Genomic DNA, 26,628 nt, shown 5'->3' with positions numbered 1-26,628 from the left:
CGTTGCTGCTGGCGCAAGCCTCCTGGGAAGTCGCAATTTATCTCTACCGAGTGATTTGAGACTTGCCACAGGACGCCTCCTGGGAGTGGTGCCCGGGGCCGGATGGCCCCCTGTGTCCTGCTGGCTCCGCTGGCTGCGGCACCTTTCCGCCTTTTTATACCCCGGCTTAGCAAGGAAATGGGGCTCTCATGATGCCCACGTGCCCAGCAGTGCCCCTGTTTTCTGAGCAGCCCCTCCTCAGCCCCTGGAGTGGCCTGAGACCTCCCCAGCCAGTGCAGGGAGCAGCTGTGGGACAGGAACCACTGCTTAAGGGGACAGATCTTGCTCCCAGGTACCGCTGGGGTTGCCAGCTCCCTTCTGGGCTACAGCTTCAAAAATAGCTTGGAGAAAGGTGCTGGAGCCTGTGGAGGAGCAGGGATGCCTGGTCCCAATCTCCTGTCCCTTTACAACTGGGAAGGTCTGCTGCCTAAGGGGGAAGGAGGACTGGACTTCCTGGGGAGCAGACCATCCACGACTCTGCTGCCCACTTCATCTAAGCTCCTAAAACAGCTCCTTCAGACCTCCACACCTCAGCCAGAAGCGCTTGTGTGGGCCAAGCAGCTCGAGGTGCAGGGTGGGGGTCTGCCAGCGGACAGATGGTGGGGTGGCATATGGGGCTTTTGCTTAGGAAAGAAAAACAAATCCCCCTGGTCCTCCTTTTCATTAGGTCTAAAGAGGGGCTAAGTTGGATGGGTCTCCCAGGCTGGCTGGCAAGGGACAAGAAGGATGGAGAAAAAACAGGAAAGATAAAGGGGAGCAGGGAAAGGATGGGAGAAGAAAAACGAGGAAAGAAAAAGACAGTGCTGAGCAGGGGAGAGGGGCTGTGGCCGGGCTTGCTGTGATGGATGTGAAAGCGGGATATTCGTTCCCCCCTGCTCAGACCCTCACTGCCTCTCACTGCCACATCCTGGTTTTTCGACCTTAATGGGTTTCACAGCTGCCAGCTTAGTGTTACCCGTCACAAAATAAAATAGCAAAGCTTTGAAGAAACCACAGCTTCAGAAAGCGCTGGTGTGAGCCGGGCAGGGAGGTGGGAGGTGAGGGGAGCCATGGGCACAGGAGCACATTTCTAGCTCTGATGACTGTGAAGATCAGCTTAGAGGGACATGAAGAAGCAAAGTCTGCAAGGGCTGGTAGAGGAGCTAGCTGAGGTTATCCTCTGTTGTCCCAGCTGGAGCTCATGTTGCCCTCCAGACTGTGCCACGCTTGTGCCCAGGTGTGTGCTGGAAGTCCCCATCGGTCTGTGAGCACCGAAAAGTGCAAAATGCCCTGTTAGCTGTTCTTCTTCTAGACAAGCAAAAATAAAGCAAACCGGCAGGGAGAGGAGCTGGGTTTGTTTGTTTAAAATGTTAATTTTAAGCCAGCTGGTGGGGATATTTTCCTGGTCTTGGAGCCCAGTTTTGGAGCACCCACGGCTGGCTGTGGCAGTGTTTCTATCTCAGTTCAGGATGAGCAAGGAGAGGGCGGCAGATGCATTCCCAGAAGCAGCCTGACTAAATGCTGCTTCACTCACTACTGTGTAAATCTCTGCCTGGTGCCAGAGAATACCAGAGGGGAATTTTCTACCAGACACAAATTGAATAAGTTTTCCCACAAAAACATCTGTGCGGAATAGGCCAGAAGCAGGTAATTCCGGGAGAACTTTAGCTCTACATAGGAATTCCTGTGCATTTATGGGGCATCAGAAATTCATAGAAAGAGCACAAATAAACTCACTACTGGTATTTGCAGGAGAGGCAAAGCTTTCCAAAGATGAAAACAAAGTCCTTTCCCATGCTGAGTAAAATTTGGTACTATTTTGCTTACCAAAAACTCGACAGGGTGGAGAGGAGGAGGGATTCGGTGCTGCTGCTACGAAAAAAACCCCAGAATTTGTGTGCTTGTAGAGATAGAAGTATGTGAGTGTAACACAACAGCAGTTATCCTGTAAACTCTGGGGGTAGATCAGCTGCCTCTCTGCACTGTGATGAGTGCACTCAGCATCTCAGGGAGTTGTGCTGAAGGTATTTGTTGTGTCTTCAGTGATGCTGAAGGGATTCAGGGGCTGTGCCATGGATGAGGAGGGAGCACTGATCCTCACTGCTTTCCCAATAGGCTCATTTCCCTGGGATTCTCTTCTTCTGTGAGCAAAGGAGGGACACCTGAAATCTCCCTTTCCCTTTCAACTTAAAGCTTTATTTTTTCCTTCCTTTTACTTCAGTGTCTTAAAGCACACTGCTCAATTCTGCTTCCCAGGGTCAGCAAGATTGCTTTAAGCATCCCCTGCCTCGATCTTTAGCTTAGTGTTTTCCACCCCAAAATCATGAGATCTAGTTTTGTCTTCCAATTCCTCTGGTAGCTAAGTCCTGTTTTCTTCCAGCTGCCTGCAATCCTTGAACCTAGATGGTGTTATTTCCAAGCTTTTTGCTCCATCTAGGAGGGTTCACTGCTTGCCTTTGCTCTATGCCACGTGGTCCTGTGATTCCAGGAGCTGGGCCTTTAAGAAAAAACAGGTAAAATGGAGATAATATAATGGAAGTTAACAAAACCACCAGCCCTTGAAATCCTCCTGATGGCTGTAATAGGTTATCTATTTGAGACATGTTTCTTTTAGCTGTTAGATAGTGGTGGGAAATGATTTCACCTCCCCGGGTGACTGCAAAAAACTACGTCTGCTAAAGAGCTATTAATCTGCCCCCTTTGAAGAAGCACCCCCTCTTTTACCTAATCTCAAGTGCTCATCCAAAATGGACAGGCACTTGCAAGGTTTAGGAGCCCGCAGCCACGGTGCTTTAATGTCAGAAGACGTCTTGCCTTCACTGCTCTGTCCGCTCAAGCCAGCCCTGTCCTGTCACGCTAGCGGTGAGTTAACAAAACCCATGGGAAAAGTCCATGCTAGCTTTATTGCCTGCTTCCAGCATGTCTTTCAGCCCGACCCTCCTGCCCTTGCCCTTCTGCAGACAGACGGTTTTCCACTTTCTTCTGGACTCTGCAATGTGTGATGGCTCCCTAAATACGCAGAGGTGCACGTTCCCCATGCAATCCCCGTGCAATCCCATTCCACAGCCGGTCAGCTGTGGCTCCAGTGCTGGCAAAGGCTTTTTATCCACTTTCATATGTGTAGGGGGAAGGTGCAGCCCTTATGTCACTGGAAAACATGACAGGCAAGAGCAAGCAGGCTGCGCTGACAAGCCGCTCCTCCGTGTAAGAAGTGTTTTCGGCATTTCTGCCAGGGCAAGAGGTAGCCAGTTGCGTGCTCTAGGTGTCCCCCTGGTGAAAAAGCAAACCCCAGACCCCAGAAAGGAGATTGCAAGCTCTAGATTCCCAGAGACTGTGTTCTTTTAGTTTTGCTCACAGAAGTCAACCTTGCCCTACAATTGAATAGTTTTCTGTTGCCTGGGAATGGAAGATTTCACTTGGAGAGGCCACTTTTAGAGGAAAGCCTTTCTTTTTGCTTTCCTGAGCAAAGTTGGCTTCTCATGCTGGACCAGGCAGTATTTTGCACAGTGGTAATGAGAGAAGCAGAGAAGGCTGGGAATTGATTTTGTTTCACCATCTCAACCCAAAGTTGAACTGAGGTCTCCAGAAGCCAAGGATTTTTTATGTTGCAGTCAATGTTTGTTTAATAGACTGTGCAGGAAACTGAACTCCAGGCGCTCCTAAATTCCTGGTAGGTTCTGCCTCCTACTCTACTGAAGGGGAGCAATCCCACGGCACCAGTGCCTTTTGCACTCCCCAGGGATGTGCAGAGCTCCTGGGATCCAGGGAGGCACCGTGATGGCCAGGGAAGGGGAAAATCCCCAGTGCCAGTGAGTGCCCGATGGCTGCAGGGTACCGGTGCTGGGGGTTGTGCTGCCAGCCCTGCCTAGCAGCACCCACACCTCCCTCCCAAGGGTCCCCGTTCTTGAGAAGGCTATTTCAGTTTTCCAAGATGTTTCCACTACCCTGACCCCGCAGATAAAGTCGTGGGGAAATGCTATCTCTCCTATTCCTCTCCGGGTCGTGCTCAAGTCCTGCTGGGTCATCACTTCCCCTGATCAATGTCGTTACGCTGCTTCCGAACTTGTGCGCCAGCAGAGCAACCCAGCCAAAGCTTCTTGCAGCAAACCTGAACTCTGCTTTCCCCCCGGCCGCTCCCAGTTAGCCCACGGGGTGCCTCTGCACTTGGTGGGGCAGGGGTCTGTTTCATGGAGACCTTATAACAGCCTTCCAGTCCCTGAAGGGGGCCTACAGGAAAGCTGGGGAGGGGCTGTTTGCAAGGGCATGTAGCGATAGGACAGGGGGCAATGGTTTAAACTAGAGCAGGGCAGGTTTAGATTAGACATTAGGATGAAGTTCTTTGCAATGAGGGTTGTGAGACACTGGAACAGGTTGCCCAGAGAGGTGGTGGAGGCCCCATCCCTGGAGACATTCAAGGCCAGGCTTAATGGGACTCTGAGCAATGTGATCTAGTTGAAGATGCCCCTACTTACTGCAGGGGGGTTGGACTAGATGGCCTTTAAAATTCTCTTCCAACCCAACACATCCTATGATTCTATGTTTCCTTGCAGATTTCTGTTCTAGAAAGGGTCCTGCTGCAGTGTGTTGGACCCTCACTGATAAGGAAATGACTTTCTGCTCCTGCCTGTGTGAACCATCACCCCTCCCGTGTGCTAAGCCCAATTCCCAAACATGGGAACCCCACCCAAATGTGTCGATCTCCTGTTTAGACATTTTGGTTGGCACATGTGTAGATGGAAACAGGAACGCGTGTGTCTACATACCAGTGCGAGTATCCAAATAAAGGCTTCACTGTCCGATTTGTGCCCATGTTTGACCATTAGTACAAAGTGTTCGAAGCCAGGAAGTGCTGTGGTGCAGAGCCATGCCATCTGGGGGTGGCAGCTAGATGGGAATGTGCCCAAATGCAGAGATTCACATATCTGTGCTTTTAAACTGGGAAGATAAACACAGATAAAATGTTGTATGGGAACTGGCAACTCTCGCGTGAAAGCCTCTCCTCACCCTGATAGCAAATCAACTTGTTATCAAAACATTTCAGTCTGCCATGCAAAAAAAAAGCTCTGAAAATATTCAATTTCTAGTCAGTCACAACAAATCTTACTGGTTTTGACTTCCAGTAAGGAAGCCAGTCCTTTCAAAATGAAAAATAGAAGTGTTCCAGCCAGTTCTGCCTTCCCTCATCCCAGGCAGAAATACGTTGCTTTATTTTTTTTTTCTCTAAGAGGAATTTTCCCCAAACTGATGCCTTCTTGCAGGAAGGTGCTCTCTTGCTTGTGAAAATCAAGTCATGTCTCTACGATCCTGGGCATGGGCTTCTGTTGAGCCCAATATAAGGCTATTTCTTTCGAAATGTTGGCCTCGATTATGAGCTAGGTTGGACAATAAGAAGATGCAACCAGGATGAACAGTTGGGTCTGAGGGGTGGAAGGGAAGTGATTCCTTAGCACCCAGCCAGCTCAGTCTTCTCAAATCATTAACTAAGTGCAGTTCACAGGCATTAATGAATAACTTTTTTGCATTGATTTGCATTTGCTGCACTAAATCACAGTTCTTTTAATGAAGTCTATGAGGGATGGTGTGGATGCTGTCCCTAAAGTGCATTTTGCTCAGGACATGGGTCAATTTTAATGACAGTGAGGGAAGATGCAGTGGCTTTAGGTGGACTCTATCGCCCCTTTAAGAGATATGCAGATGGGGCCAAAGAACAGGAAACCGACACACTGGCACCATTAGAAATCCAAAATCATTGCAAATGAACACCTTGACATGATTTTAGCTTGTGGAAGCTCTTGATAGGTTTTGTCTTGTTCTGCGTTTGGAGATTCACAGCCTCTGAAGGTTTCAAAAAACGCCATTGCTCTTTCCAGTCCACCTTCACCTTCAGTTTTTCAGTGGAACCCTTCTGTCCATCCAAGTGTCTCGGTGAGCATAAGGAGTCTGCTGCAGGGGGGAAGGAGTACCTGCGTCAGATCTCTATTTTTCATCTGCTGAGTGGGTCTTCTGAGAAATGTGGCTTTCTCATGAGGACACAGTCACCTCTATTCGCCACTGCTGGCTCTTGATTTTGTAATGCCTGTCAGGAGGACCACATTTGGAGGCCATTATGAAACTCCCTCAGCCTGCTTCCAATCAAACCCCGCATTTCTAGTTAAAGACTATGAACTTTAATGTCTGTCTTCGTTCCCAAACTGTTCTGCTCTGTCTCTTCCATCTCTACTTGGGCAGCATCCCCCAGTCCTGCTTTTCCAAGAATTTGAGACTTTGGTTTTGATGGTACTAATGAATCCTTTTGCTCTTTTTTCTCCCTTGACAGAAATTAAAGTTTCATTTGCCGAGACATCGAGAAGTTCGAGAGACACACCAGCGTTGCAACTGCCCAGCAGGTAGGGATCTGCGACAGCTAGCACTTTGGAAGGGCCTTTTTCATTGACATCTTGTTGAAATATTTTTTTAATGCAATGTATGTGTTAAAATACATGAATGCAAAGTTATGTATACTTGTGTAACAGTGTGCTTGAGGTATAGGAAATCAATATGGAGATGCCTGCAACAAGTCGGGTACAAATGTAAATGCTAACTCTGCATATGACAGAAACAGCAGGAAAAGTGATAGACATCCAGGTAGGCATCTACCAGTCAACAAAGCAGTCAATAAAGAGAGAAAGATACATCTAGAGGGTAAACGTTCCCATTAATTTCAGAGATCAGTTTTGAAGCGGGCAGAATGGCTCCTGGGAAGTGCATCTTTCTTGGCTGATGTGAGAAAGTTTCAGACACAGAGGGCTAGACCCAACACCAAAGCTGGACGGCTAAATTGTGGTGAGCCAAAATGCCTCTGGGGTGAGAAGATTTGAAACTCTTGGTGTTATACAGCTATCTGAGGCATCTTGCAGAATAACAGCCTTCTGTTAGAAGCAGCCATTTATCAGGGGGTTGAATGAAGTGGTCACTCAAGGTCCTGCTCATATAACATACAGAAATATTACAGGATTGCTTAATTGCATTATGTTTTTAATCATGCTAATATAAAAAGGCACTTTGAGGCACATCTTCTGAAGTGGTTTCAATATAATAAGTGACAAATTGCTATGGAAAAAACATTTGTGAATGGCATTTCATTCCATTGCCATGAATCACACAGCCTTCCTCATTGTCTTTTGATGCATTTGACTGTATAGAAAAAAAATAAAGAAGTGCCAGCTACCACTCACATCCAAAGTTGATGAAGTTTTGGGAGAATTTGAATGTGTGTATCCAAACTGAGTAGCTGAAGCTCACCTTGAAAAGAAAAAGGCAGGGAAAGTTGTGTCTGGATAAACACCTGAAAGTGGTGGTTCCATTTTCTATGGTTTCTCCCTTGGTTCTCTTTGGTGCCTAATGGGAGGTCCTTCACAGCGTCTGGTGGTACGCGTATCAAAGTGTGTTGAAGTATGGTCAACAGTGGGATAATGGTGGATGAAATGATGAAGGGGTCTGTCTTTGCTGTAGGTGACGTTGTCTCGTAATCAGTGTGTTTAGGCCTGTGTACAGACATAGGAGGTACAGTCTCTTGTCAGACTAAGATGGATTTGTAAAGTAGCAGCTTGTAAAAGCAAGAGGTAAAGCTATACAGTTTGTGATGGAAAAGTACTAAAATCCAGTATCCAGACTTGTAGACCACTGGAAAATATCTGATTTGACTAGTCCAGATCAGGACTGTTGGACTTTCTTTTTAGTCCTAAAAAGAAACAACAAGAACTATTTTGGTTTAAATTTAACAGGCAGTACAAATAAAATGTCTTCTAAGTATTTCTTCTCCAATGATCAGATCAAAACTGAGTTCAACTGTTTTTAAATTTCAATCTTTTCCCTTCAATGGGAACACAAATCGTAGCACTACTCCATTTTCAAGTTCCTGCCTAGACTTGACGTATAAATGCCATAAAACCACAGGAATGAATATCCTCCTGGTGTTTCTGAGCCAGCTTGGAGAAGGAAACTTAGAACTTGAATGCAGAGCAGAGAAAAAAAAGAGATTCACTGATTTTTGAGGCCACCTGAAGGTGAGCCCCTGCACCATGTGTGTGATAGCCCAAATGCTTCAGCATCAAGACTGTAATACTTGGTTACAGATTCACATCCCATTTGAAGCCACAGCAGCAGTTGGTGCTGGATTTTTCATAATGCTTAGGTGCCTGCTGATTCCATTAAGCTCATGGTATTTCTGAAGGACAGCTTTGATTCAGGAGAACAAGAATAATAAATGGCTCATAAAGGCTTCCTTTTTATCTGTCAAACTTGCTTGTCTTCATCAAATACCCTATGTACACAGAAACTATTTGTAAAAATTTCCCCCCCCCTGCCCGCTAATGCATCGAGAGAAATGAAGTTATGGTCCTAAGCTGATGTGTCTTGATTGACTTTGGGCAGTGCAGAAATGAAGGCACCTTCAGCCAGCTGTTGTCTCATCTCAGACCCTTTGCTCTGGGGTGTTTCCCTTTGGTCTTCAAGCTGATGCAATGCAGGCCACCTGAAAGCACTGCTGTGCTGTTTCAACATGGTTTCTCTTCCAGCATGAGACCTTGGGAATCCTCTTCCCCAGTGCATTTTTTCCCATGTGTTTAAAATGCCCTAAGGACCAGACAACATGACCCTTGCGGGAGACCAAGGTATTCAGAAGCACTGAGAAGCATCAAGATGTTGCAAGATTTGGCACATGCCCGTTGCTTCTCACTGGGCCGCTCCACTGCCTATAAACACATCATGTTCCTCACCAAAAAGAAGTGTTTATCAGAAGTGACGTTTGAGTTCATCCCTAACTGTGAGCCAGGTCCCTGCATGGGAAAGAAGGGGAAAAGGAAGGCAAGTTCATTTGCTGATTTGTTCAGTACGGATGTGGAGGTCCCAGGCAGGGTCACCCATTGCCATAGAAGAGCTTCAGGACACGGGGCGTTGTGAAGGTAAAAGGTTTGGGAAAGCTGGGAATATGGGAAGCAAGATGACTGTGAAATGTGTGACTGTACTGCGGCTATCTGAGCGTGTGTGATGAGGACTGTCAGAATAACACAGCCAGGAAAACATCGCAGATGTATTTATAGCAAACGATAAGGAAATATAAGTTTCCTTCGGCTGGGAAGCTGCTACTTCAGATTGCTAGGGCTGGGTGTGACTACCTGTGAGCGAGATGTCGCTCCTTGGCATTGTGTTTTTTGAGCTCAGAGGTCACAACGGACTTTTCCAGCAGTGTCTCAGTGGGGAAGACCCCAAGGTTAGCACAACCTTCCTGAAAAATTTATGACTCAGCTCCCATAATCTGACAGATAACCTGGGTGATTCCTTCTGTCCCCACTGTCTGCCAGACTGACCTGGGAAAGCTTCGTACAGGTTGGGAAAGTGTCCTGAAGCCTCAACAGCAGCAATGGCTGTATCCAGCTATTCACCACCCTCAGACCCTGTGCCATGCCAGGGCCAAATGTGGACAGGGAGCTCTGCACAGGTTTTGATCTGAGCTTGTTGCATGCCAGGATGGTACCTGGGGAGTTTATCTGGGGCTCAGCAGGTGCTGCTGGGACCGTGGGTCTGCTATCTAGGAATGAGCCTCCCCTCATGACTTCTGCTCAGATGAGGGAAATGTTTGTTTTCCATATGGGATCTGGATGTGGCTGAGAGCTCAGGAGGCTGAGGCTGGGGCTGGAGGATCCTCTTTGGCTAGCTGATTTCTGCCACACCACAACAAAATGCTGCGAGGGAAAAGCATTGTTTTCCAGGCTGACAGGGTGAGAACCTAAGCTTTCCTGGTCTAATCCAGACCCGGTTGCAGATCCAGGCTAGGTCTGCCTGGACAGTCTCAAACAGCCAGGGATTACCACCAAAACCCCTTCCTGCAGCCTTCCTGTCAGAAATGGGTGCCCACTTGGCCACTCTCTTCACCTCCGGCTGACCTTACAGAAATAGCAGCAGGAGCTGCCGCAACTCAAAATTGTTGCTGCTGTTTCCCGTCTTGCATGGTGGCCTGTGAGAGCAAAGGTGCAGTGGTGGCCCCAGTTGCACTCCGGGGCTGTGGGCCACATGATGTGCACACTTTTTCCAGGCATCCTGCTCACCCTCTGCTCGCCCCCTTGGGTACGCCCCTCCTGTGCCGGCTTGGACCCCTCGGCACAGCATCAGCTGCTGGAGGAGGCTAGCAAGAAATGGCACGAGGCTGCAGTGGGGTTTTGGCTCCCACCCAGGATGTATCGCCCTGAGCCGACAGGGCCAGCTGGCAGGAGGTGGCAGGATTTCCCATATCCTGACCCCTGCCTGGCCCCACAGGAAAGGAAATGTCGGGAAGGGCAGGACCCGGGCTGGCAGACAATGGGGTGGCAGGGATGGCAGCAGAAGGGGCAGACCCCTGGGCAGCGCAGGCTGAGCCCTGGCCCCACAGCACCCGAGCAGGATATTGCATCCAAGTGGATGCATCCGTTTCTCCCTTGGGATTCTTATCTCCTCCCCAAATGATTCTGGGAAGGTGAGACAAAAAGGGGGTCAGTGCCCAAGTCTTGCCTGCTCCCCCAGCCCTGCCCCAGACCCTGGCTGGGATGCTCCATCTCTTGCCATGTTGTTTTCATGGCTTTTTATGGTTTCTTGCTGTCATTTTTAACACGATCCCTTTTCAGCTTGCTAGGGCTGCTTGGACAGATCTGAGGGCTCCTGTGAGATTAAACGCCTGAACAACACCGGTCAGCCCTGAAAATTGGAGGTGGTGTATGGGATCCCTGGGGTGGGGTGAGGGTGTGGAAAGGTCATGCCAGCTATTTAAATGCTGGCACCCATGAGCTGTGTTGGGTGGCCCTAGCTCAGAGCCACAAGGAACATGAGGTGGGAGTGTGCAATGAAACACCCATCCCTGTGGCCCTCCTGTCAGGAGGTGCGTCGAACTAGTTGAAATGCTACCGTTTTCTCTTTGATACCATTTTCTGTTTAATATCCAGGCTCTTTTCAGTGGTGCCCAGTGACAGAACAAGAGATAACGGGCACAAACTCGAACATAGGAAGTTCCATATAAACATGAGGAGGAACTTCTTACTTTGAGGTGGCAGAGCCCTGGCACAGGCTGCCCAGAGAGGTGGTGGAGTCTCCGTTTCTGGAGACATTCCAAACCCGCCTGGACGCGTTCCTGTGCAACTTGCTCTAGGTGACCCTGCTTCGGCAGGGATGATCTCCCAGAGGTCCATTCCAACCCCTATCATTCTGTGATTCTGTGGTTCTGTAATGTCTAATCAGAAGAAAAGAAACTCAAATAATGCTTGCTGTTAGGAGTGATATTTCACCCTGGAGTTTAGATAGCTTGACATTGTCCCTGCCCATGGCAGGGGGGTTGGAACTAGATGATCTTTAAGGTCCCTTCCAACCCAAACCATTCTATGATACGTTTTCAAGACAATAAGGCAGCATGATTTTCTATGCTGACTGAGCAAAAGGTGTTTTCTGCTTTAGAAGTGTCTAAACGCAACTTTTTGACAACCTTTAACCAAAAAATCGGAAAAAAAGAATGTTTGTCTCAAGCAGGCACTCCTTGCCAAAAGCTTTGAGCTTTCCAGATCGCCTTTTTCCCGTGAATGCGCTGTCACAGCCCTCGTGGCTGGGCCGGCTAAAGAACCGAGCTCTGGAGGAAGCATGGCCTGGGATACTGGAGCCGGGCATCTGGCACCACCGCAGCCACAGCAGCATGTTGCCGTGTCAGGAAATGCAATTTGCTGGCACAGCATCCCCATGGCACGGCACATCTGGAAGAAAAATTGCAGCATAATCATTGCTTCAATACTTCACCTCCCTTTTTCCCCCCTTTGTAAAAAATCTCCCTGGGAATACTATTATTCCTTGAAATTTAAATATGTTCCCCCTATCCACATTTTTTGGGCCCTCCAGAGTATACACACACTTCAGCCTTGAAGGTTGCTCATGCGCCCTGGCCTGCTGGCTGTATTTTGGGTTGGGGTTTGTTTGGTTTAGACATACTGTTGTTTCATTTGTTTTGAAGATGCAAACCACACAATGAATTCCATGGATTCTGTGAGCAGTTATGAATAGATGTGCCTGAACAATTCAGGAAAAAACCAAACAGTTTATTTGGTCACTTAACTCTCTTTCTCTGAACACGTAGGCAGCTGTGCTCTTACGCAACTCCCTGGAGCAGCTCAAGGAGTCACTCCTGCCTCGGCTTTTGTCACCTGGAGGTTGCCACATCCGTGGCTGAAGGATAGTAAGAGGGAGCAAGGATGCTCCTTACACCTCTAAGCATCAACTCATCCAGTTTAGTCTGAGTTTGGGATTTAAACTGATTTTATTAAGGATTATTTAATTGATTTTAATGAACCTGCTGTTGTTGCCACAGCGCAGAGTAGGAGGGCTCGTGTAAGCCATTAATACAGCTGTGAGCACTGCCCAGGCTGTGAAATAGCTGGAGGGCTAGCACATCCTTGTGGTGCTGTCATGCACCATAGTTAGGAAGGCGAAAACCTCTGCCCTTCCCTCTTTATCCAAAATATGGTTAGAAACAGTCAACGCATTAGAAAGGGAAGGCACTGAGGCACAGTGACGGGCACAAGTGCTCTGGAAGAGGGTGGCCTGTTTATTTACGCCCACCTGCTTGCTTGTATAATTCCCTCTTGCCGTGTTCAGGCCTGTCTCCTGGACGCTCCAGGGCTCCTCTCTTTGTCCTTTTATGTACTTTCTTATTTTAAAGTTTTTATTTTAAGCTTTTTTTTTTTTTATTATTTTAAACTGTCTGGAAGGTGGAAGGAAATCCCCCCAAAACACACAGAATTGCTGCAGGTCTTTTCCTCTGGAAGCTGAGCTCTTCCCAAAGGTGCAAAGAGGTGAACATTTGTGTCCAGGTGTGCATGAGTCCTGGTGGCCCAAACATTAACTTGAATGGTGCTTGTATATTTTATCTCAAATGTTACATTGCGGCCTCAGGTAAGCCTTGCCTGTTCGGTATAGCCATCTTCCATCCAAAAACAGGGATAAACTAACCTCTTCCCCAGACAAGGGTATGGCGCAGAGGAAGACGCTGAGGATTAAATGCGCAGGAAAGACAGAGATTTGGGAGGGAGGAACGGATGCACAGCACCGCACAGGAGCGGATAACCAGGCGGGCTGCAGCCCAAAGCACAGATTGACACAGCAGAAAAGCACCGTGGCTGTGCCGATTTATATCAGGTAATGGGTCCCACCGTGACCTTTACCGTCCCTGCCAGACCACATCCAAATAACGTGTCCAGCAGCAAATGGCACCCCACACGCAGACTGGGGCTCAACAGGTTGCCTGTGGGGCACCCGGGACGCATGTTGAGGGCTGCAGCAGGGAGCTTCTGCATATTTCACGGGTTTGTGTACAGATGTTTGGTAGAAGTGTTTACACCATTGCGTGCCTATGCTTACAATATATATGGTACATATGGGCATAAATCAGCGCCTTGACAAAGCAAGGCAAAAACATCCCAGCTGGCTGGGGAAACCAAAGGCACATTGCGCTGCTACTGTACGGCGACGGCTTTGATTCAGTGCGAACGCGCTACCAGGGCGGAGGATTTTCCCAGGCCCGGGCTGTGTGCACATGGCGGAGCTGGTTTGCGTCAGCCGCTGACGCATGTCCGGGCCCCGCGACGTGGGTCTCGCGTGTGCTGCCCATCCTGGCAGCTTTGCGGCGGCCGGAGGAATGAAGGCGAGTCGCACCGGCCACCAGGCTTGACAGTGGGGCATGGCGCCCAGCGGCATCCAAGTCCCTTGCGCAAAGCGTGGGCGCCTGCCAGCCGGCAAAGAGCACCGAAAATACCCGGGACAGGCCAAGGGAGATGTTGCAGGTGCCAAGTGGCTCGCTCCAAAGCTGTTTGCAAAGGGAACTTTGCGTCGGCGCCAATGTTAGCTGACGCTGTGTGCTCAAGGGCAATGGTGGAGGTAAAAAGCAGGCTGCTAGGCCAGCCAGTGTCAGGGATGGCTCTGCATGGTGTCCCTGCAATAGGGCAGAGAGCAGGGTTTTGCAGCAGGGATGCAGAGGCCCAGGAGGATCCCTCCTCTCTGGGGCATTGGGTTTCAGTGTGGTGATACCTGATTCCCTCTTGGCTCTTCCGGGCATCCGCCTTCGCCCGGCAGATGGGGACCAAGGGCCAGGCTGATCTGCCGGTGCCCAAAGGGTATCCCAGGGTGAAGATCAACAGGAAGAGCGGAGGGGTGGCTTTCCTCCCCCTGGATCACCTTTCAGCCCCCATGCCAGGCTGGGGCCACAGGTACGGCTGATGGGACAGGGGGAAAGGCAGCGGTTTAAAAAGGACAGGTTGCATCATGCGGGGCTGGGTGGCTTCGGGAGGCAGAAACCTCATCTGTTAAACACATACGGCCCGCCCCGCCTCCCCTCCCTTGCTAGGGAACATTCAATCCTCTCTTTGATGGATGTCCAAGAAAATACTTCTTCCACATCCTAAACTTGTTAGCACCAGTTAATCATCTTAACCTTCTTCCCCTCCAAACATACACTCCAATGAGTTTCCCATCGCTGGCAGCCGTTAAAGACGCAGCGACACTTTTCACGCCGGCCTTCGCAGGCAAACATACAGCCATTAATTATTAAACATCCCGGCTGTCTCCTAGGTGGGAAAGCAGAAACCCACGTCTCATGCTGAAGCTTTTCAAAGTGACTGTGCAGTGAGTTGCTTTGAGGGTGAACGCGTTTGACACAGCACTCCCATTCCAGGAGTTGGAGCAGGTCTCTGCCCCTCTGTGCACTGCCTCTGACATTCACAAGCATTGGGAAACATAAGCCCTGGAAAATATTTGCCTGCATTGGAGCAATGCTCCAACGCATCCCAGATTAATGTTGCAAAATGCCAGTGGCATGACAATTGGAGGGTGCTCATGTGCGGGGTCTGTGCTGCACAGCTGGCGAGGGGAGGTGGCTGTGGCATGACACCTACTAGCTGGGCATCTGCCCTTCATTTCAGCTGGCTATTTCTCCTCTTTCCAATCTGGAAACCCCCTTGTTGCCCATTGCGTGTCTTTGCTGTATTTCCCCCAAAACAAGGTTGTGCTTCAGATAGAGAAAAGGCGACTCATTGATGCATCCAGCCCCTCTGCAGTGCCCGTGGCTCTGGTGCCCTTTGATGCTATCTCCCTCTTGCACATATGGGTTTGGAAAGCAGGCTGCTCGCACAGCCTCCCTAGACCAATTCACCCCCTCACCCCCAAACCGTGGCCAGGGTGATTCCGGCTCTGCCTGCCCATCCCGTTCCAACCTGGCTGCCGAGGCTCAGTGTCTGTTTCTTCCTAATGCGATGTCTTGGGCGAGCAGCATCGCAGCCGGACTGTGCAAGCAGGAGGTAATTAAATCAGTGTATTCCCCAGGGGGGGCGGCTGATTAACAGCACATTTTCCCCACGCCGGGGGGCTGAGGCACACACGGGCAATATCAATCCATTGCTTGCCTCCCTCCTCTCCCTTAGGATGTCTTTTTTCTTTTTTTCTTTTCTTTTTTTTTTTTTCCCTTTCTTTCAAAGAGAACATGAAGATTATATCAGCCGAACTGGAATCTGAACTGACAGAGCTTTGTGCGAGGGACATGTTTATTATGATTTGGTATTGCTCTGGGCAGCGTGTGTGCTATGCCGGGGACCACCCAGTGATCCCCTCCACACCAGGCTCCCTTTGCTGCGCGGCTCAACCAGCAGCAGGTAGAGGACTGCGGGGCTGCAGGCCGTCCTTTGCCTTTGGGAACCGAGGCTGAACTCGGTACCGGGATGTGGCGCTGGGTGGACCCAGCCAGATCACAGTGGCTGCTCTTTGCTTGTCCTTCTCCTCCACCGTCAGCTGCTGCCATCCAAGGGAGGAGATGTTGCTGGAGGCGACGGCAGCTGCTGGGAGTTTTGTGTTGGCCTTGTCCCTAAAGGAGCTGAAGCACACAATGGGCTGGGATTATTTATTTTTTTCCCTTTTTTATTTAGTTTTTAAATATTAGCTCCTTATTAGAGGGATTTTGGCAGCAAAGAGGGAGTAGTTATGTCTCCCAAAACGGCAGCCGTTGCCTACAGATTAACTTCCCCTTAAACGTTACTATATACAACACAGATGAAAGAGGGGTTGAAACACCAAAAGCACCCCACAGAGCTTGTGGGTTTGTGGCACAGCCCCAGCGAGGGAGCCACATCTCAGCCCTCTGCTCACTGGGAAGCAATGTACCTGGCCCTGACCTGTCTGAAACCCAAGGGGAAGCCATGGTATTCCAAGGCTGTTTGGTATCCCCTGTGCAATGTGATTTAATGTGGGCTTAAAAACAGCAGGAGAGGAGAGGGGGAAAGAAGTGTGGCTTCTTTGAAAGATGTAGCCTCGTGTTTCTTAGTTTACCCCCAATTCATGTGTGTGGTGATCTCTTGCTTATGGATGACCTGTGTACTAATAGTAAATGTGGTTTGTTCTTTTTTTTTTCTTCTGGGGAAACAGTGAGAGATGGGGGTTATCAGATGTGGTGTGAATATTTCTCTCCCTGAATTTCAAAGCCATCCTGGGTAGATCCCTATGCTCTGCTACTGTATTACCTTGATTCTTAATGGGCAGGGGTCCTGAAATTTCTTGGAACAGTGATAGGAAGTGGTTCTCAGGTCCTTTAGGAAGGGAAGCTACAAACATGCAACTCTTGGATCAAGGGCTGGTGCGGGACATGCACTGTCCCTGGCCCCGTGTGGTTTGGCATGCATTCAGCCATTGCCTCCTCCTCCACATGGGTTTTTCCATGTGCCTTTCCCATGCAGCAAACTGCTGCAGACCTCGGCCCTCATTCCTCCTCTTTACTCTTTTTTTCCTAGAACAGTGAGGTCTTGCTGTTTTGGTTGGACTTGGGGCTCTTGAGCGGCCCCAACAAATTTTTGCCAGACGTGCGTGTCTGCAGCGCATGTTCACCACCCACCCCATGTACTTTGGAGAAGCTTCTCTCTAAATATAATGCCCTTTTCCCCTTGTGCCCTCAGGACCTTTCCTTTTGGCTGGAGGAAGAGCTTCAGAGCAACTAGTTTCTAAACCTGGTTGATTTTCCTGCAAGTTATTTTTTCCTGCAAGTTATTTTTTCTCTGCTCCAGTGTCAGGGAAAAATATCTCTTTTCCATCTTCGTTGTGCTCTCTTTTCTTCTTGAAATTACTGTGAGATCTCTCACTACCTTAAAAAGTGGTTACCTGTGTGCCTAAATAAGAAAAATATTTCAGTCTCAAACAAGACAGGGGTCCCGACAGAGTTTAGCAAACTCATTCATTGAGTCAAATTTGCCACAGTGAGAAGATGAGAGAATACAGGTGCTTTCCAGACTATGCTCAAAAGGCAGGTGGCAGTTCGTTGGGGTTATTTTTTGCCTTTCCAGTTCAGTGGCTCTCTCTACCGCATGTGCTGTGCAAAGCATCTGGTTTGGGCACCGGCGGCGACGGGGAAGGGATCTGCACACTCAGTATGTTCTAGGTAAGGAAAGCCATGAATCCTTTTATCCCTGTTAGCCAAAGTGAGTTGTCTCCATATGTGCTTGCTGCCCCAGCCTGGCTCCCACCAGGCAGAGCCCTGCACGAGGGTAGCCAAGCTAAGCAAACCTCTCATAGTTTGAGACGTGCTAAGAGAGCATCAGCTAGATTTGGATGAATGAATGAATGCTCTCCTCTTCCTGTGCAATAAAACATGCTGAGCAAACCCGCTTGGGCTCAGAAACCCCATCGCGTTTTTCCTTTTGAAAGGACTAGCACCAGCCCTACTCTCCTCCACATGCCCTGTTTGGAAACAAGGCGGCGCATCAGGAAAGCGCCTGAAGGAAGAATTTATGGTGTCTCTAATTAGTCAGTGTGTTCCATCCTTGAAGAGGATAACGAGTGACAGGGATGCATTGCTGGCCTCTGGAGGAAGAGTGCTGTGGCTAGGCTTATGTCCAACTGCTGATAGGGTAATTAGTGGTAACTGCGAGCTATCAATCATCTTGGGTGGAAAAATGTCTCGGTTAAAGGAAAGACCCTCCCAAACATTTTTATAACTCAAAAGGGTGTGAGACAGGGTCTGGAAGACAGTATTGGCAGTCCGTGAGGTATTTGAGGAAGGAGTCTATTAAAAGATAAAATTGAAGACAATGGTTTTTTGTTCCTCCCCGGGTAGGTGACAGAATTTGCTGTTATAAAAGTTGCAAAGTATTTTGGAAGGAGGAAGGAAGAAGAAAAGAGTTAGCAGATGGAAAAGAGGGAAGAATAACAAGAATTAGGGGGGAAAAAAAAAGAAAAGTAACAGTGCACTAGATATTAAAATCAGCTGCTAATTGCAAAAACTACATAGGAAGAAAATGAATCTATGCAAGTTGACAAGTGAGTAAAATGTATTATTTGCATTTTAAGTTCATGATCAGAGAATTTATTTTAATAATTATTAGCTATAGTAAGTTCCAACTTTCTACTTTTCCCAGACAACCACATTATGAGAGAGTTTGTCATTTTCAGCGGGAAGTAAAAACATTGTGGATTTTGTTTTTTTGCTTTACCCAGCCATGATTTACTTTGGCCAGTTTTTCCCTCTGATTCTTTTCTAATTCTGCAGCTCTCTGAGGAACAAGGACTTGTGCAGGGTCTGACCGAGTGCTGAAGAAGCAATCAGCTCCTCGGAGGAGGAATATCAGACTTCTCCTGAGTTTTCAAAAGCTGCAGTTTTCAAACTTTTCGGACACCACCTTCCATATCCCTGGCATGGAATAGGATGTGTTAGAGGATGTGGGGTGGGAGCTGCAGGGAGACTACCTACTCTGCCAAGAGTTTTATTGGAGTCGTAGCTTGTTGCATTGGCATGTTCAGACTAAGAGTTGCAAGGTGTTTGTGGAAATGTCCAAGTGTGTGAGGTGGACTTCAAAAATACAGAAGTAGCTGCAGAATTCGTGGGGTAGTGCCCCTGGAGAGCAAGAGCTAGGTAAGAAGTTGAGGAGACGCAGCAGTCTGGTAGGGAAAATATGTTAAAGGCAGGAGTTAAAACTGTCCCAGTGCAAAGAAGTTATAGGAAGGGGTCAACTAAAGAAAATCATAAACTCCTCAGCAAGGTGAAATTCAAGACAGAAGAAAAGTAAAGCTGGAAGGATTTAAAATTAATGGGTATTGAAGATGAAAATTTGAAAGCCTAGGCTGAGGTGGGGCTTGATAGCACCTAGAAAATGCTGAAGAATTTCATTATGAGTGAGAAGGAAACCTTCCTCCTCAGTGGAGGATGACAGCAGGTCACACTAGACAGCAGGGACACCAGCTTCTTAGAGAAATGCTGCAAGAAATCTCTGAGCCTTTGAGGGCTCATGGAGGACAAGTGATATTTTGGAAGACAAGGGCAAGGCAGAGGTGGTGACGGGGGGAACTCAGTAAGACCCTGTGGATAAGGTGAATAGACACCATGTCTTCTGCCTTCACCAAGTCGTCTGCTGTTGACTCACGCAGTGAGCCAGAGAGCAGGTTGCTATTTGAGAACCACACTTCAAGGGGTAAATGGGCTGCTGAGGGGGAGCAACAAGAATGACCAGAGGTCCAGAAAACATGGCCTCTGAGGAGTGACTGGAAGAATTAGGTTTTGTTTAGTCTAAAGACAAGAGAAGACTGCGGGGAGCAGGACAGCAGACTTCAAACACATGAAAGGTAACCGCAAAAAGGAGAGGAAAAAAGCTTCTCTTTGAGTTCACTGTGCATCAGAGAGGTCATTGACTGACTTAAGCAGCAACACTGGAAATTTTGGGTAGTCTCTAAGAAAGATAATAAATTTGGCCTCATGAGTCAGGGCATGGGTATCGCCTGGACTGGATCACTAGGAAAGAGTGTGGTCTCTCCATCCCCAGAGGATAGCAACAGGTTAAAGAAATATTTGCCCAAATGGGCTAGGTAGAGACGTTTCTCCTTTGTTTGCTTTGAAGATGTTTCCTTCTCAATTTCGTGTCCTTCTCATTCTCCAGGAATCCTTTAATCTCTGTTTGGTTTGCTCAGGGGAGGCAGAAGGGGAAGAGAAAGGGGATAGTCAAGAGCAGTGGTTTTTGGCTGGCGGTTTGCATGAGCCTGGGGGCATGCTGGTTCTTTGGCAGAAGGTGGCGGACCAGAGTGAGCCTGCCACCAGCCGGTTTCAATTTACCATCCAGGGGCCCACACTGCTACTGGAAAACCCTGAGGGGGCCTCCAGATCCGAAGCGTGAAAACCCACCGGGCGAGCTGACCCCAGGTGCCCTTCCCAGCCCTGTTTTCTCTGCTTTCTGTGGTGCTAAGTGCTGCAGTGTGGCAGGGACAAATGTGATTGTTTGCTTTTTGGAAAGAGCTTGCTGACCCATGGATGCCCGCCTGAAACGAGCATTGTTCTGCCCTGTGTCGGCCATCCCACTGTCTTTCCCCAGCAGTGCCAGAGGTGCTGTGTTCATCCTGGGTGCAGCCAGCACCGTGTGGGCCATCTGCTCTCGGCACTTTCCCCCACCCTTTTTTTTCACAAGGGGCTCTCCCAAATGTTTGTCAGAATATTTCTGTTTGTCTATTGTTGAACCCTCATCTTTGAGCACTTTAATCTGCCTAACAGGCTCACTGCAGTTATGCCCATGGCCCAGATTTCTCTCATCAGATTCTTCTGGCTTTGGAGGCTGAGTGACTCCTGTCATCCTTATAGACGTTTCTTGAAACAAGCAGATGCTCAGAGATGCAGTTAGAGTCTGTGGCTTAACCCTGATATCAGGCCCTCTCTTTTATTTTTGAGCATGCTGCTTAATCATATTAATTTTTTTGTGAGGCTCCACCTCGTTGTTCGCTTTGGGCATGGCTTCCTCTGGACTTCTCTCGGTGCTGTGCTTGAGGCCTTCTCCTTGGCAGGGGCTGGTGGTGGTGGAGGTGGTGTGCCGGGATGCTCAGAGTGCCTGAGCAGTGACTTTTATACTCAACAGCTGCTGATATTAACTGCCGAGTCTCGGTGATGTCATGCGTTTGATTTCAGAGGCGGGCTTGAGTGACTGGCATAACCTGGTGCCTCAGCTTAGCATTGGTCACATTTTTTGGCAGTGAAATCCTGATAGCCTCTTTGCTGTCCAACATTTCTGTGATCCTTTGAAGAACCTCTTGCTGGCTCTGCAGGGGCGTAGGCAAGAGGGGGGATGTTTTGGGGACAGAAGGGCCTGGCCTTTGCAAGGGACTTGTGCTCTCTGGAGGCAGTTCTACACCCAGATTGTCTGCTATTGCTGACAACACTTGAAGCAAAATTTCTGGAGGGTGTGCTTTGGGTAATCACCGTTGTTTGAAATTTTTCATATTGTTTTGAAGATTTCTGTTGTCTTTCATTTCCACTGCAACTAATAACATTGAATTATGGCATGCCTGTGGCATTTTTGCCGTTGCGTTCGCAGCTCTTTGAGTTAATGCTCCTTCCACGTCCTCTTGTGTCATTTGTCCCCTGAGAGAGGTAGAGAAGGTGTCTCTAAAAGACTATGAGTACCCTGGATCTGTTGTGTGAAAACTGCAGCACGGCCAGTCTTTAAAAAAGGCCAAACCCACCACCTGGGCTCCATGGACCCAACTGGGGTCTGCCTGCTCTGAAACGGGGCTGTGAATGAGGGGCTTCCTGACACCCCGGATAAGGTCATGCTTGGGCCGATGACATTTCATCAACATTTCATAACTAATTGCCTGGCCCCAGCTATCTTGTTATTAATTAACATAGTCCTGAATGTCAGGAAGTAACTGTATCTCTCTAACTTGCTAAGGCTGCCTTCTGGGTCTGTGAAATGGCTGGATTTCCTCACAGGGATGGATTACATGTTTACATCTCCCCTTCTGCTGGAGTGCATAGTGAGGATGACCCAAGGAAGTAACAATAATGTCTTTATGTTCCCTCTCTGTCCTCCTCATCTACTGTATATGCTATAGAGCAAAAAAAATTCCCTCGTATGTGAGTGTTTGGAGCAGGGTGGAAGACACCCACGCTGCAGACACTAGATGGCCTGAAGCCAAGAAATTAGAGAAAAAAAAGCAACAGCATTTGAGAGCCTTTTAAGAATGGACACTTTCCCGGGCGTCAGGAAATGCCCTTAAATGGATGGGATCATTTCAATGATCCTATCAGTCCAGAGAGCATTGCTGTCTCTGAAGCTGGAGGATATCTCTGCCATCAGCAGGTCTCACACTATGCTGACCCACTATAATACTGTCCAGCTTTTAAGGTCTGATATTCTGGGATGTGGGACTTTCCAGATTAGGATAAATATGACCCACTTACAAAACTAAGCATCCCCTCTTCTGAGCCCAAAGAGGCTACAGTGTGGACGGGTGGCTTTTTATCTCTTTTATGTGAGTAAGGGAAAAAGGGTCATTGCGGTTCTGTTTTGTCTCGTTAAAGGTTTAACGGGCCATGGGGAAGGACAAGTGAGCAGAGGGCTCTGTGGCACAGCCCTGCTGTTCATCACAGGGTGTGCCCCCCTCTACATGTGCAATAAGGTGGACTCCTCCTGTCTGCAGACCATGGCTGCTCATTTGCTCGCTTGGGCTACAGGAAGGGCAGAGCTGCTTTAAGGAAAGTTTCTATCTGCATAAAAGCCAGAGCCTTCTCAGGTACTGAGAAGGGACAGTGCAGATGGTGCTAATTTCCAGAGGTCCTACGTTTGGAGGGACCCCAGGTACCCCCACAAGAATTCTTTGTTTTCTTAATGTTCATTTTCAAAGGTGCTCTGGAGGTCTTCTCTTTGCAGGAGGCCGCTGCTTCCTCCCACTCGTCCACTCCCGACATGTTTGCTCCCTCCCCCGCTGCTCAACAAGTGCCGCAGCTGGATAAACAGTGATCGCAGTCGCTTGCAGCCCTCCAGTGCCTTTCAGCGTGACGCTGGCACAGAGAGATGCTTCCTGAGCTGCCCGCTGTGGGCAGATGCTTGTGCTGTAGCCTGCACAGCAGCATGAGCATCGCTTTGGTCCCAGCAAGATCAGGTTCAAAACACACAGGACCTGGAGGTGCTAATTACAAATGTGGGCTCTCTGTTCTGCACAAGGATAACGAATTCGGGGATCTGGGAGCTCTGGGTCTGTCTGATGGACAGCTGGACTTAGATGGAATGGTCTTAGAAATGTTCACTGGAGCTTTGATCCCTGCTTTGTTGATTCATTGTCCCTTCTCTGCTGGCTGTTTATGGAAAGGGCATCTAGCACATCTCCTAAGTGGCACTGCCTCTGTCTCACCCCAAAAGAGCCTGCTGTAAATGTGGGAGAGGAGGGACCCCCATAAGTGTAATTTGCACTTGTGGCTGTCGAGATTGTTAGTTCTTACTTGTTTGTGGAGCTCTTTGGAGTTCACCACCATGGAGACCTGGCTCACCTGGTAGCAATCAGGCCTCTTTCTACACAGCTGCCCCAATCTGGCTGGGACTTCAGGAGCCAGGGAGCATGGGGGACAACACGCAGTGATGTTGTGGTGACTCCGTTGCAGTTCACATTGCTTTCATAAAGGGTCCTGTGCAGCCCGGTCAACTTGTAGGTTTACTCCCTTGGCTTACAGGGTTGCCATCATCCCTGACCAGGGCAGGGCAGCTCTGCCAGACCCCTGGCCAGGGGCAAGCCGGGTGCACTGCCTGTAGCACGGCCAGTACTGCCTGGCAGAGGCTGGCTCAGCCCAGCCACTGGTGGTTAGAGCGGTTGAGAGCGGAGGCGTGAGGATCCCTTCCCTCCTTTGCCTGCTCTTTCCTCCAGTGTGTGTTAAATTGCTTCTTATTTTATTAAAGACTGAGCCTCTTTAGAAGCTCTGCTCGGCCTTCTCGTTAATCACCGTGACAGAACATGACAAATCCACTTTGCTGAAGCACTTTGTAAAATCCCCAGTGCTTTGCAACAGCTTATCCAGCAGCACCTCCTCCCTCCTCACTGTCCTCGGGACACCTTCCCTCCTCCTCCTCCAGCCCATGTAAGATGATGTTGCTATTAGAATTGGCTATATCCAAGGGCCTTGCTTTCTCCTGGGTCACCCGGACAGTCCTGGCATTTGAAGCTCAGTTCCTTGATGGCTTCTACCGATTGACTTATTGCAGCCGAGACCATGTCCCTACAGCTCACTGATGTGTGTTTACACAAGACTGTGCAGCCCACCCTTCACATAACCATTAATTTTATAGAGGGCATATAACAAAGATGGGCCTCCAATATGCCTCCTGCCTTTGATCTGTGTGGGGTGACTGGCCTGATGGGTCCAGCGCCGCCGGCGACGCTGATTTACTCTGCTCTGTGGACATAGCTTCTGGAGCAAACAAAAGCTTATGTTTTGTCTCAGTGGTATTGCAATACCATTACAGGCTGTACTGCTGTCTGGTTGTGTTTGGTCTGGAAGGGCAGGGATGGCTCAGGGTTTGCTTGCCTTTAAATTTTTCTTTCAATGTTAGCTAAAGAATTTGGTTCATGCAATCAACAAGTGCCCCAAACCCACACAGACGGGTAGGTGGGTTATTAAGGGTCTATAGCGTTGCTAATGGAAATAAAGTCTGTGTCTTGGCAAGCTATAAGCATTGACCTTGTGACAGCTCACTCTGAAACAAAATCTCTCCAAAACAGTTCTCTCACAGAACTTTATTGTCATCCAAGCCAGACTTGGAAAACTCTTTTTTTTTTTTTTTCTTCTTCCAGTCTGGCATAAATTAGGATTCCTGGATCTGAGTCTGACCTTGCCCTCCAAAATGAACTCTCTGATCAGAAACCCTTTTGTTGTTTAGACCTGGCATACCAAGTAGGATAGTGACCTCAGCACCAACACCTCTGATGGGCGATTAGGAACAACCAAATCTGAGTCCCTGCTGAGCATCTGTCCTAAGTTTGAGTGGAGTTGTTTGGAGTCGTTGAGCCTTCTGGCTGTGAGTGTTGATCTTAGCTCTGTCTGTTGGTCACTGTGAAGGTGCTAAACTTTATTATTTTTTTTATTTTAACCAAAAGGTACCCTCTAGAGGCAACCCTTTTTGATCAACTACAATGGAAGCCGAGCAAAAGTCTGAGTGGCATTTGACAGTGCAATTTTAAGTCACCAAAGCCCGATAGCCAAACCATTTACCATAGTCCACGGTACGAAGGAGTCACGCTAAGTGAGAGATTTCCAATGCAGAAAATGTTTGTTCATCCAAAGTCTCCAGTTCCGTTTAGGGACTTTCAGCCAGGGGCATTTTCAGGATGACGACGTATTCTGCAGGTGCTCATCGTGGTATCTGCCTCCCCTGCAAAGAAGAGGTTGCTACCTGTTATCTGTCAGCTCGCCTGTTATACTGCTTAGTCTTACTTCTTGGCACTTTACATAAAGAAAAAAAAAAATGAAAACAGAGCATCTATGAATTATGGAAAATGTAGAAACCCCTGACAGTTGTATGGTGTGTCTTGCTTCTCCCACAGAGAGGAAACCACAAAATAGTGAGTCCAGGGGTTACTTTCCACACACACAATATCTATCAGGATTTTGAGGAATTTTCTGGGAACTGATGAAAGAAATGTGCTGTTTAAGCTCTGATATTTACTGTGCAATGCTTCTGTACAAGGAAGATGCTGTGCTGCACGCTGTCAGCTTCCAAAAGTCTTTCCAAAATAAAAGAAATGTAAAGGATTTCAGGGAATTCCTTCCAGGAGGGGGGACTGGCTCCTATGGGATCAGAGGCAGAAACAAAGGGGAAAATTAGCTTGTACTAAAGAGAAAAGTTACCTAATGTGTTTAATAGCTGCAATTTCCCCATTAATCTTTTCACACCTTTGTGAGATCACTGATGCTGGTGGAAAATGCATAGGCATTTTAGCAGCAAAGGGGCTCTCACCTCCCCAGGTTCAACTTTCTCAACCCCAAGGGGTGGGCAGGATGCAAGGGGGAGTCACACAAGTACCGAGTCCCCCATGCTCAGAGGTGTCACACTCAGGGAGGGGACTCCTGTGTGCCAAAAATGAGTGTAACAGTGTTGAGAGCCTGACTTGCATGGCTTTCCCAACACAGGGCTTTCAGAGGCTGCCCTACGCTCATGGTGACTGTATGCAGTGCTGCTAATTGGGGGCATATCTTAATTAATGAGCAGAGAGTTGGTGAAAGCGCATCAGCAAATGGGAGCAGCATCAGGATCAACCCCACAAGATGGTACAATGTGTTTATCTAGTCCTTGTTGAGATTTATTGCATTAAAAAAATTAGTTATTGTTTGTTTGTCTTCTCTCTTTCAGGTCCACCTGTAAGTACCAAACCTCTATGGTTTTAGAAGCTGTTGACACAGAGTTTGCGGGGCATGAACTAGCAAAGTCTCCTGTCTGTGGTGTCTGGTGCGGTAGCCACCTTTGCAGTCGTGGCACCCTAGGATCTCCAAAACAGCAAGTACTGCGGGTGCTGTGGACCCCTGTTGGGTGGGATTGCTCTCAGCTGCATTGCAGCTTCTGAGGGTGAAATTGAGGGAGCGCAGGGATTAGGACACGGCAAACGCAAGGGACACATATCTGTGTGTTACCAGTTAGCCCCAAATACCCCAGCGGAATTGGCTGTATGCGCTTCACATGCACTGGATGCCACACGCTGAACAAGACGTGTTTGCGAAAAAAGGAAAGATCGATCGCAAACACATGGCAGGAGCTGAGCTGCAGAGACTTGCTCCCTGCTACTCACTCGGGCTTG

The 26,628-nt window shown here is 48.5% G+C and overlaps 1 protein-coding gene across 3 annotated transcripts in view; it reads left to right on the top strand.

Annotated features, from left to right (window-relative positions):
• The window catches only part of LOC128910923 (collagen alpha-1(XIII) chain-like), a 28,773-nt gene extending 2,345 nt beyond the window's left edge, over positions 1-26,428 (top strand). The window contains exons 1-3 of one of the 3 annotated variants that reach the window (XM_054204952.1): positions 2,740-2,880; positions 6,335-6,404; positions 26,187-26,428. In XM_054204952.1, the coding sequence (XP_054060927.1) occupies positions 2,766-2,880; positions 6,335-6,404; positions 26,187-26,397 (396 nt within the window). In that variant the 5' untranslated portion in view covers positions 2,740-2,765 and the 3' untranslated portion in view covers positions 26,398-26,428. Of the gene's footprint in view, positions 1-2,739; positions 2,881-6,334; positions 6,407-26,186 lie in introns of those variants that run through there. The other 2 variants (XM_054204951.1, XR_008466925.1) reach the window with 2 other exon arrangements.
• Positions 26,429-26,628: the final 200 nt, after the last annotated feature.

This window comes from Rissa tridactyla, chromosome 6, assembly GCF_028500815.1.
Source record: "Rissa tridactyla isolate bRisTri1 chromosome 6, bRisTri1.patW.cur.20221130, whole genome shotgun sequence".
In the NCBI taxonomy this organism is placed as follows: Eukaryota; Metazoa; Chordata; class Aves; order Charadriiformes; family Laridae; genus Rissa; species Rissa tridactyla.
The sequence above is the reverse complement of the archived record's forward strand: the minus strand, read 5'-3'. Positions and strand labels throughout refer to the sequence as shown.